Below are 12,851 nucleotides of genomic sequence, written 5' to 3'. Positions count from 1 at the left end.
GATGGATGCAATTGCAGAAACAGAAACAAAAAGTTATCTTAATGGGAGAAAACAACATGTAATATGAAGGAGCTAACTAGCTAGACTCAAGGGCGGAGCTATCAGCCTGTCTACGGATTTGACAGAACTCGGTATCTTTAGCTTAGATTTTGTATTTGTGTCTTATTTAATATGTCAAAATAATTTATTCAGAACCTAGTAAATTATCTTTTCTAGAATTCAGAATCCATAAACTCAAAAATCTAGCTCCGCCTCTGAGTTAACTTGCCTCAAAGAGTAAAATGATTATTCTTAACTATCAAGTTTGGCCATAATATAAAACAAGAAGAAGAGGCATAGTGAGACAAGGAAGTTGGAAGGAAAAGGATAGCACATAGTGCTTATAAATGTATGTCTTTAATGTACTACTTATAATAAATTCATAACGTTGTCTTTAGTTCAATCTCCTAACTTTAGTACAACACTACATCTTATTTTCTTTCATCTATACTTATACTCCTAGCACTGAGAAACACATGCTGCATAGGCGAATTCAAAATTTAAATTTGACTGGTTCAATAACATTTGATGTTTGTAGCATTGAATTCATTATTCATTGCACACACTTTAAAAATATGAGTTCAGACCAAATATTTATCGAAATATTAGAAATGTTTTAAATTGAAAGTAATGGTTTTGATGTATTGGGTACGAAAAGATATTGAAAATTACCTTCTAACAAGTAATTTTTTAGCATAATAGGTTTCTTAGTGTAATCGTAATAAAGTTTTTTTAGATTATTAAATAATATATACTTACACAAGATCTGCAGACTTCATTCGTGAATGTTCTCCAGTGTCCTTTCTTTTATCTTTCTATTCATGAGTGGTAGTTTTAACCCTATTAAAAATCTAGGTTTTTTCTACCGCAAATTAAAACATACTTTTTCATCGAATTATTTCATTGAAAAAATAAATAATGAAAAATCGATTCTCACTAAAATAGTGCAAAATTTTCTATTAATTTTAATGCGGAAACACTATTAGTATTATTTTTTCTCAATAATTTAATTATAAAATACTTGTAGAAATAATTATCAAATGAACTCATGCATCTAAAGACCCCCAAATTACTCCCCAAGAAATCCTCTCTCTAGAATAGAAGAAGAAGAGAAGAGAAGAGGGCAGCAACTTAGGGCGATCTTCCCCATTGATTCAAGCTTTGTTTGGGGATTTGATTGAAGGGTTGGAGACTTGAGTTGCTTTGGAGGCTAGAGTTTCAAGGATTTAGAAGAATTGGTGAGTCTTCATAGTTTCGAGGATGAACCATTTATTTCCTTATGTCATTTCTTTATGTTTAGACTTTGTATGGGTTGCGTCCCAATGACTTTTATTCAAGAGTTCTAATAGATGGTTTGAGAAAAAAATAAAAAAAATCTATCAAATATTTTTTTTTCATAATAAATTTAACCAAAAGCTAGCTCATGAGGGCAGATTTGTTCAAATCCATATAAGGAGATCAATTTTCTATTCTTCTATCGATGTGGGATTTCTTAACACTTCCCGCACGCCCAGACATCAATTGGAGCCTGACCACTTCTAAATGAGAACCCAGTGAAACTTCTTAACACTCTTCCGCACGCCCAAACCTCAAGTGGAGCGTGAACACTTCTAAATGAGAGCCCAATATCGGTGAACAACAACTTGAGATGACCTGATTCAGATACTATGTAAAGATATGACAGTTAAGCCTAACTCAACCTAAAAACTAGCTCATTAGAAAGATATGTCCAAATTCATATAAGGAGACCAATTTCTTATCTCTCTATCGATGTGAAACTTTTTACCGGATAAAATTATGTGATTTTAGTTCCTTGTTTCTTTTCCATGCTCTGATTATCACTTTTTTTCTCAGAAGAAAGAGACTAGATTCTACTTTCTGTCAAACTGCAGATATTCACGTGAATGACCCCTGGGGCCTGGGTGGGTTCAACTACCCCTATCAAAAATATCTTTAAATTATATAAAAAAAAATCTAAAAATACTCATCATTCATTTATTTTAGGGAAAAGGGTCAAAAATACCCCTCAACTTTGGTTTATTGTTTGACTTTACCCTCGCCGTTAAAATGAAGTTAATTTTACCCCTCCCGTTACTAATTCATATAGAAAATGTAGGATTGTGTAGCCATGAAAGTGGAATATGCTTGGAACAAAAATAGGCCAATTCTTGAATTATTAGCCATTTGAAAAAATTGAAGTTGAGAGACAATGCAAGAGAGTATTAATGTGTGTGTATATAGAGATGAAGAAGATATAATTAGCAGTTGATTTAAGGGAAAAGGGTCAAAAATACCCCTCAACTTTGGTTTATTGTTTGACTTTACCCTCGCCGTTAAAATGAAGTTAATTTTACCCCTCCCGTTACTAATTTCACCAAAACTACCCCTCATTTGACGGAATCCCCAAAATTGACCCAAATTACCCGATTTAAAAAAAAAAACCCTATTCCCTATTTTTAACCCAATGACCCGACCCCTCTAGGATAACCCGGTTAACTCAATTAACCCAATGCCCCGTTACCCATTCTTTCTCTTTGAATCTCCTTTTCTCCATCATGTTCATCAATATATATGTAAATGTGCAATTTTGTTCAGGTTCTGTAAATATATGAATGTGGATAATGAAGAATTTGTTTGACAAAAGAATTATGTTGTCCATGCTGGTTTGAGGAAGACAAGAATGATTATCTTGGGTGGAGGGCTGCCTAAGCACCATATTTGCAATTGTCAATATGATGTGAGATTTAAAGGATGTGTTTTAATTTTCTTGTAGAGTTATTGGAAGTGCTAGCTCTTTGAAGTACTTGAATCTTGTAGAGTTATTGGAAGTGTTTTAATTTCCTGTAAGTGATGATATGTTTGTTTCTAGGTCTTATGATCATACGGTGAAAGTTTGGGGTGTTAGGGTGATGAATTCGGGTTCGGTGATGGAGTTTGACCATGGAAAGCCCGTTGAGGATGTGATTTACTTGCCATATGGTGGGTTAGTTGCTACTGCTGGTGGAAATTCTGTGAAGATTTGGGATATACCTGGAGGTGGGAAATTGCTATGTACAATGGAGAGTCACAACAAGACTGTGACTTCGATTTGTGTTGGTAAAATTGGGAAGGAGAGTGGTGAGGAGGCGCAGCAATATCGGATTTTGAGTGTGGCTTTGGATGGATATATGACAGTGTTTGATTATGCGAAGTTCAAAATTACTCACTCACTCATTCGATGAGGTTTTCGAATCCTCTAATGTCTATTGGGTTCTTGCCTGATTGTTCTACAAGGGTAAATGGGCATTGGGTTAATTGGTTAACCGGGTTATCCTAGAGGGGTCGGGTCATTGGGTTAAAAATAGGGAATAAGTTTTTTTTTAAAAAAAATTCGGGTAATTTGGGTCAATTTAGGTCAATTTTGGGGATTCCGTCTAATGAGGGGTAATTTTGGTGAAATTAGTAACGGGAGGGGTAAAATTAACTTCATTTTAACGGCGAGGGTAAAGTCAAACAATAAACCAAAGTTGAGGGGTATTTTTGACCCTTTTCCCTTTATTTTATATGTTAGATTAAACTACAGGTTGGGGAGGAATAAGAATTTTAAGTTTAAAAATTATTTAAAATTTAAAATTGGGATAACCCTATAATCATCATGCTACTCTGACCTGGAATTTGGAGTATATATACAAGTTTAATTCTACCACGATTTTAAATTAATATACTATACAATTATAATTTGGTTTATTTCAATTTCTAAGTGAAAAAAAATAGGATCTTCCTTAAGTTCAAATTAATTAGTATAAATTTGGTGTAAACAAAATTGTTGTCTCCAAGTAATTAGTACTACTACTTTTTTCCATTATTAATTAATAATCCTATATATTGTAGGTAGGGTTTAAAGAATCAGATTCTCCAACCACTTTTTTATCCTCTTCTGTTTGGTTTTATTAATTTGAAAAGCTTTTGAAAACAATGATGGTTCCATTGAAAAGGTATTAAAAGCTAATTCTTGAAAATGTCTTGTCCTATACAAACCTAAAAGAATCCTATGTTTGCCCAATTAATTATATAATAAATAATACAAATGTTTTCTACATACATTTTTCTCAAAAATTAATTCAAATACATGTAGGGGCCCAGTCAAGAAGGCGCAAACAAGTTTATTCTAATCCTCTTTGATAAAAAATTACATTATTTATATATGGATAAAATAATTTTTTATGTATATGTATAACAGATGTTGAACATCTTTAATTTATTTGTATGTTTACTTGTTCTTATGTTGAACCCTTATTGAAAATTCTGGTTCCGTTGGTGAATATATGTGCAAAGTATTTTTTATCAAATGTTTAATTTTCACAAACTTCAAAATTATATCTCTATTTTTTAAAAATTTCCTTTATGGGTCTTGTACTTCTTTTACATTAATAATTCACTGCAGCTTACGTACTCTCATATACCCAGATGGCCAGATTAAAGAAAAACTCACAATGATTGATTCATATATACTACTAGTATAATGGCACCATATATCACCTGTTTATTACGTTTTTTTTTTCTAGAATATCTCATTAATTTCTATTAATTAAAAATGTTTAGTTGATACTCCACTAAACTTATGAAAATTTTATATTAGCATTGAAATATATACAAGCTATTTGTAATTTCATTTTATATGAATACGAATTCAAGAATCTTTCTACAAATGTGTCTTAATTTATGGTAGTATTGTCGTTTGGTGTGAGGTATAAGGTATAACAATCTTAAGGATAAAATGCAGGTATTAGGTAGTTCTTAAACTATTTATCCCATCATTTATACTATAGTGATAGGATAAGTTATGGAATAATTTGTCTCATAATAATTAATCTCGAAATAATTTGTTACCAAACCTTAGGTTGAACTTTCACGGAATAATATATATTAAGGTTTCGATATTCAGCAAGAAAGAGATAAAACAATTTGCTCCATTTGTCTCCAATTATTGTACAAACATTGTCTTCGATATTGGAATATGTTGGATATTTAGATGACAACAAGAATGGAACATGTTTCGTGTTCCTAATTGTTTGGCATTATTTTCTGTTTTCGAATGATAATGTATGTATTACTTCCTCTGTCCACTTTTATTTATCATGTTGTGCTTTTCGAAAGTCAATTCGATAAATTTTTAAAGTTAAATTAGATTACATTAATTCGATATTTTAAACAAAAAATTTAGATATTCAAAAATTATATAAAAAACTATAATTTCATTTTTTTGCATATCAATATGATAAAAAAAAAATACATAGTAAAATGCTAGTCAAAATTTTTACTATAATTTAATTCTAAAAATGAAAACCATAACAATTAAAGTGGACCGGTGAGTATTTTCTCCCTTTTCGAAGTGGAAGTGGCTTTTCAAACACTGGTAAAAGAAACAGCAATCCCTTGCCAAAAGGAGGATAATTAGAAGATAATGTCAGAAGCATGGATAGACCTAAGTGCGCAAGGCGTTCATTCCGATCCTTTCACCAGAAAATTATATACCATATATATAAGGTTAAAAATTAAAAATATTATATATATAATAAATATTGAAATGGCTTTAATTATTCTTATTTATTTTTTTATATTTTGAATTTCTTTCGAAAAAAATCCTAATTCGTCAATGTTGATTCTCTCTTATTTGTTAAGTATTTTATAAGTATTGCTACTAGTGTACAAGCTATATATGTTTCCGATGAATAAAATATCTCATATTTATTAGAAGAAACTTATTCGTACAATTTTTTAGAAAATGCAAGTCATGCTATATATGTCTACCTTTATATTTATCGTGTTTCATTTGTTTTGGGTATAACACTTATTTTTTCACATATTAAAAGGATAGTTACAAGGGTCTATTGTACGCAACACTATCCTACATTTCTGTCGGAGACTGTTTTCACTATGTTATTTAAGTTATATATCCAGTTAATTCGGTGAAGCTAAATCCCACGTATTTGGAAGACAAAAATACTTGCACATTTTTGTCCAATCTTCAGACATACGGATTTGATCTTTGGAGTTGTTGGACAAAACTTCAGACAAAAAAATCAGAAGTTTTGGAATATCACAAACTTCAGACAAAGATGTCTAAGTTTGGGACAATCAAGCCAAACTTTGTCGAAAGATTGATTGCTTTCAAATTGTATGCAGTTCGAACTTGGGAAGCCTAATTACTTCAAACCTATGTTCGAATTTTATAATTTCATACCTGAATTTTTTCATGATTCGTAGGTTTGAAGTTGATTTTGAAGTGGCTAAACTTTACCTAAAAAAATTATAAACTTACGCTATGCCTTAGTGGGAGTCCTATAATCGGCTATCTATGCATATACAAGAATCAAACCCAATTTAACATCTTATTTGTGCTTCTCTCAATGGATTAAGAGTCGCTCTTAATATTATCTCAAGAGCATTTAGTTGTAATTTAGGAAAATACTGTGACACCGGACCTGAAAACCCTATAATCAAGTCGGGGACAAGGAAACCATTTTTCTTAAATTTGAGGAAAATAAGTCCATTTGAGAGCATTTTCCTCATACCAAACATAGTAACACACCCTTAAGTGTAGTACAGTTTTCTTGAGTTACTAACTCTTTATTGGGTTTCAAAACATCTGCTATACTTGCTGTATGTTTATGTTTAGATTGATTTTATTTATAGCTCCAAATACCATCCCAAACATCTGCTATACTTTCTTCCATGTGTCTTGGGGCAGCGCAAATTGGGTTAACGACAATCTCAGTTTACAAACATGGGTGTCATATCACTCAGGTGAGATTAGATGAGTAGCAGCGGCTTACCGGATCCAATAGGGATGAACTTCTCTTTAATTTTCTCATCTTCTTTGAGCTCATATTTAAAACTGATAGTTGAAACTTGAAAGCTATAACAAAACATAATACTGAAGACCCACACAAAATGATGAATGTCAAAAGTTAAGCATCCACATTAAAATGCCATATTAGAATCGAAAGATAGTTGCCTGAAACTTAAAGAGTATAGTTTAATAGTAAAGCTTACAAGTCAACCTGTCAACAGCAGCGACATGGTTTGACTATATTACATCTGATTCCAAGTCCACCGGGGCAGAGAAAATATCTCCTGCAAGTAGAAAAACAGATGTTCCTGTGATTCATACAGTCGGAGATGACAGTGTTTATCCCAGAAAGCTTGTAAGTTATTGGACGATCAAGCTCACCACTAGAACTTGTATGTCTTGGTTGATTGCTCAGTTTCCTGAGTTGTGCTACCAGCAGCAGAAGCGTCGAATTGGATAGTTGAATGAGCTGGACTGAAGTTCGTCTGATCATTATACAGGCAGGGCTTAAGCACATGCTTTGCTCCAGCTGTTAATTTAATGGGCCCAGATCCCAGAGTACATTCAAATTTGAGAGTATCTTCATCTTTGAAAGATCCCAGGCGTGCCTCTGTTGTTCCACTTTGGCCACTCTCAATACTGTTTGACATGCCTTTAACTGAACCTGATTCAATTCCTTTTCTGCAGCTGTATTGACCTTCAAAATTAGAGTAGCTTTTTAATGGTGCTGAAACAACATAAGGATCTTCTCGAAACCAAAAGTTAGGGATCTCCGCCACATTTGTACGATTGTCTGATGTAGATAATGGCCTCTTTTTGCTCTTTCTGCTGTCACCAAGGTCTCTAAGACAAGGAGTAGATGTGATTTTGGTCACGTCACCATGTCTTTTGTATGTGCCAGTATTTACTCCGGAACCTATTTGGAGTGGCATAGGGGAATAGTTAGCTAAAGATGGTGGAGAGACCGGATTCTCCAATGCATGTTGAGGGCGCTGAGTGAAAGAACAGAAGCGCTCTGATGCAAGATATACCGAAGGGTCAATTTGACGGCTATCCCCAGCAATGCTGCTGCAGTAATAATTTTTCCTGTCAGATGTAGAATATAATTCATGAAAATCCATTAATAGTTTCTTTTGTTTTGCATCTGAAAACCATGGGGTGCTTTCTGTAGAGAACTGAGACCAGGATGGTCGGAAGTTCCTTCCGGAATCTGGACGCAAATAAGGAAAATTGATGGCACAGCTTGTGCTGTTCAGATCAAGAGAGCTCGAGCCCCCACTCTGACTGGAGTAATGATGCATTAATGTTGGTACAGGTCCATATGGGCTGATTGTGAAAGATTTATATCCACCTGGAAAAGGCTCCTCAAAGTTTGGTTTTTGATTATAAAGGGAGAAAGGGATTTGTTTGATTGCACCTAAACAATTTTGCTGCACCGAATCAATTTGGCGACTGAAGTGAGGAGGACAAACTTGAGGCCTTGGAATGGCCTGATTGATTTGGATACTAGGAGAGCAAGCAACCATGCCTTTCAGTGTTCCCAGCACAGGATGCACGGTGAGATTTTGTTGATCATGATTTGTAACCACTGAACTGTAGTTGTAAGTCTCTGCCGAAAATTTCTCAGCAATGATCTGCTTATCTGTCCAAATCCTTTTATCCAGTGGTGCATGAAAATCTCTTCTATCAACCGTAAACTCTTTTCCCATCAGACGCATTTTCGATGGAGTAACAACCAGTGAGACATCATCAGAATTCCCATATTGCTTACTCCTGCTCGTTTCAAGTTGCTTGGCCTGATCGTTGAGCTTGCTTCTATGGTTGGACAAATTACTGACACTGCAATCTAACTCAAAAGGAGTAATAGATTCCTTATTTTGCTTTAGCGGATCCAACTCAACATTTGTTCTTCCAGCGTCATACTCATAGATACCTAACCTTGAAGGTACTGGAAAAGTAGGGCTCCATTCCATTGAATCATCTGCAGAGGACCTTTTTAGCTGGTCTGTGGATGGTGCTCGTTTATCCCAACCTCTAGCATCAGAGATATTGTCCATGTTTGAGTGTGAAACGTTGCTTACAGCTAATCCTCCGGAAGATCCCGCAATTCTCCTTGAGCTTGGCAGCTGAGTCAACTTTCCTTTACTATTTGAGTTCAGATCGATTAATTCCCCTTGAGAGTTGAGGGGCAAACGAACATAGTCCTTTTCAATTCCCTTCTCTCCATGCATGGATTCTCTTTGCTTCCACTCAGGGAAAGAACAAATTTTGCACATTAATTCCTGATGGCAGATTTGAGGGAGTGGCTGATATTGCATGAAATGACCACTGCAATTTCCCACGATGGTTTCTGGCAGCGAAATTGGCTTCCTGTTCACATTTTCATAAGCTGCTGAATGTTGAGGATATGCCTTCACAGAATGCACAGAGCAAACTCCAGTAACTTCAGGGGGAGAACCTCTTAACTTGTCATGTGATCTCTCACTAGCACCACAAGCGTTAATTAGACTTCCAACTATTTGGTCATTCTTTTGGTGGTTATACATCTGTTGAGACACATGGAGAGACCCAGGATTGCAGAAATACTGTGAACTGTGTGATGCCACTCCAGAACCTCTTCCGAATAATTTTAAATTGTCATTTCCCTCAGAGACTTGATTAAAAACATCACTGCATTCAGATGAATTATCTTTAGTACCGATATTGTGCCTAAGTAAACCAGGAGCATCAGCGGTACTTTGCACGGCGGACCTCTTTGGGGATCCTGGTTGAACAGTAAGCTCACTTTCTGTAGTTCTCAAAATATGTTTATTTATTCCTTTCTCTTCCACAAGGGATAGAACCTCTCCTCTCTCTGTGGCATCGTCTTATACAATGAAAGTAGCAACCAGGTCAGAATATAGAATGCAAAAATATTTGAAAAAACTGAAAACATATAGCAGAAATGCTTTACTATTGCGCCAAAGGATCTTTTTCTTACCTGAGATAACATGTCTGTCGCCTTGTTGATTGCTGCAAAAATTTGCCTCATTAGGACCAGATAAAATCCCACCTGACGAGTTCTCCACTGGAAATTGTTTAGTCCTTTTCTTGAGGTTGCTACAAACTGAATTCATCATCCTTTGATCATCCGCTGAGAACTTGGAATCAGTAAGACCTTTGGGCTTCTTTTCTGAAACGAGATGTTTCCGTTGTGGTTTCTTCCCGTAGGTAGGACTAATATCTTCCATGTCCTTCTCACACATCTTTCTATGCTGTGAACAACTTGGTTTTGAAAATGAATTGGGCACTTTGAGCTTGTCAAATCTCTCCTGCAAGCAAAATGAGTCAACCATATACCGCAAAATAAAGCCACCCCTGAGAGTTTATTTCATTTTCAAATCAGGAAACCAGTTTTGAGTGATAAATTGCTGCTTCCCTACCAAAAAATGAAGTAATATATAATCAAGTGACATTAAGCAGAATGTCTTGGACAAAGATTTGCTGCAACTAGAAAGGTGAGATTCGATTGATATCCTTTTACTGGCTTATCACACGTTTAGAAATTCCCCGAAAGAGAAAACAACAAAAAATTAAAAAAACTGAAAGCTACAAAAATTTAACACATAAGAAGATGACAAAAGGAAGAAAAAAAAGAAAAAAAAAAGAACGTGAAAGAACACAGTTATATATGTTCTCATAGATGCACGCAATTCTTGCTCCTTTAAGAATGGAAAGGCATCTCAATTCACCAATTTTCCCTGTGAACACTACATTATCACTCACACAACTCCATAAAAGATGTAACTGAGTGAGGCATTCTCATTAACCTATATAAAGATTAAGAAAAACAAGAAGTATATGTGTTTAGGCATTTGGAGTGCAAATCTCAATTTTGGGCTATAGATATATTGCAAAATTTATACTTTAATTCCAAAGGAAACGATAAACATCAAGAAGAAGAATTTTGGAATTTCCTAGCTCTTAAATTACATTTTATCTGATAGATATTGCATGTGAATTGAAAGACTGATATTTTCTTCTCAAATATATACCACTAATCACTGAGGAAACCCATCTAATTTTTTTTATATTGATGCATTGATTATGCAACAAAGTACAAATAGTTCTTTAATGCTTACTTTACTTGGACCCAAAAAAGTAAACCCTCAATACCCGTGCTAGTATTATGCTGGGACATGATTCACCCAGTATGTCAACCAACCACGTTGCTAATCATGGAAAAGGGTGTAAATTGTCCCTTCTTCTCTTATTAAATCAAATGCACAAAACAAATGTTGATTAAATCCCTTTTCTGTGAACAGTGGTCTTTAGGTATCCGATTGTGTGGCGTAATTCAGGCTTACTCTAGTAACTAATCCAACAATTTAGATGAAATCGCTGAACTTCTATCATAAAATATGGGATTCTGATCAATACTAAACGCCTCATGAGATGACAAGCACCTGTAATGTAACATCTCAGAATTCTGAAGAAACAGCATAAAAGCCGTTGATGATTCACAATAAGCTAACAAACTCATTAAGAAAGTGTTTCTTCCACATTTCACACAAAAACACAAACAGATAACAAGCCGCAGCTCCATCTTTGGATGTATATTTACCCGGCTTTTTCGACAGTAATTTCAAGCAGCGAGGGGTAAATGGACTAGTTTTACCAGAATAGTTCATAGTTCAAAAGGTAATGAACAACAAATCAGATTTTCACCATCCCAAATCTAAGTAACTTTACTAAAACCCCGTTATTTTATGCACAAAATTGTACATCAAAATCTCAATTTATCAAGCACAGGATACATTTCACGTCACAATTAACAAAATTAGCACAAAAAATAACAATGAAATACACATTCAACTGATACAAAGTTACATAAAATCGTACCTTCTTTCGGATTAGTAGATCCAGGTATCTACTATTCACATTCTTCCTTTGCTTAAACCTCCTATCCTTCTTCATCGTTTTCTTCACCTCCTTCAACTTGCTCGCAATCGTTTTCTTCTTCTTCATAGTGATTCTCCTCTTGCTTTTACGAATTCTAATTGCATTACCATTTCTATCAGAAAATTCCTTTTTCCCTTCATTAACAACAGCGCAATTATCATCGTCTTCTTCATCCTCATCCTCCTCATCATCGTAATAATCATCATCACCGTCAGTTCTCTCAACTTGCGGCGCCACAGCGAAAATGTCAACAATAGACCTCTTCTTCTGAACCCTTGTTTTTCCCTTAACACACTTAACTTTCCTACCCGTTCCATTTCTCCTGACTGGTACAACATCATCAGAATCCTCAGATTCCAGTACATCTAACCACCAGCTGAATTTCTTCACTGTAATTGGAGGTAACATAGCTCTCACATGATCTTCCTTCGTTGATTCATCGAACGGCCAGCATTTCACCACGTCCACACTCCTCATCTTCGCAGTATACTCCCTAATTTTTATACCACAATAAATACAACTATACAAACAAAAAAAACGGAAGCAAAAGTACCGTATCACTATTTAAGCTTAAAAAAAACACTATAATCTCACTCACCTGATGGAGAAACCATCTATCGACACCGCCGGCATCTTTTCCTCTACCTGCAAACAACAGAAATCATTTACAAACATAGAAAAATCAACAATTACTTAAAAATAGTTTTAGAGAGAGAAAGCTAGCGAGTACGATAATTAGTAGCACTACCTTTAACACAAAAAATGAATTACAAACAGAACGAAGTAGGCAAAGCAAAAGGACAGCTCCTCTAAAACTCCATGGAAATTGAAGAAGATGATGAAGAGATTATTTTTGTTGTTTTTGAGTGGTGAGGGATTTGGGTTGTGGGTTTTTTTTTTAGAGAGAGAAAGTAGGGAAAGAAAGATAAGAGAGAGAGAGAGAGAGAGAAAGAGAAAGAAGGGGAAGAAAGTACTTTATGCGTGTTTTCTATTATTTCCCGCTCGAAAAGTGTGAGAAGTAGGGTGGGGGGAGGGGGAG

General features: G+C 34.8%; 1 protein-coding gene across 2 annotated transcripts; it reads right to left on the bottom strand.

The window, feature by feature from the left end:
• Nucleotides 1-6,973: 6,973 nt before the first annotated feature.
• Nucleotides 6,974-12,702, bottom strand: LOC102596433 (uncharacterized). 2 transcript variants are annotated; one of them, XM_006348877.2, is made up of 6 exons: nucleotides 12,561-12,702; nucleotides 12,411-12,457; nucleotides 11,753-12,305; nucleotides 9,852-10,182; nucleotides 7,253-9,737; nucleotides 6,974-7,155 (listed from the first exon to the last, which is right to left on the bottom strand). In XM_006348877.2, exons 2-5 carry the CDS (start codon nucleotides 12,443-12,445, stop codon nucleotides 7,255-7,257), a joined length of 3,402 nt encoding a protein of 1,133 aa, XP_006348939.1. In that variant the 5' UTR covers nucleotides 12,446-12,457; nucleotides 12,561-12,702; the 3' UTR covers nucleotides 6,974-7,155; nucleotides 7,253-7,254. The 2 variants fall into 2 exon arrangements, with proteins under 2 accessions (XP_006348939.1, XP_015164898.1); XM_015309412.1 differs by having other exon boundaries at nucleotides 6,974-9,737.
• Nucleotides 12,703-12,851: the final 149 nt, after the last annotated feature.

The sequence above is a fragment of the Solanum tuberosum genome, unplaced genomic scaffold (assembly GCF_000226075.1).
Source record: "Solanum tuberosum cultivar DM 1-3 516 R44 unplaced genomic scaffold, SolTub_3.0 scf00102, whole genome shotgun sequence".
NCBI classification, from domain to species: domain Eukaryota; kingdom Viridiplantae; phylum Streptophyta; class Magnoliopsida; order Solanales; family Solanaceae; genus Solanum; species Solanum tuberosum.
Note: the sequence above shows the minus strand (reverse complement) of the source record. Positions and strands in the feature narration are given on the sequence as shown.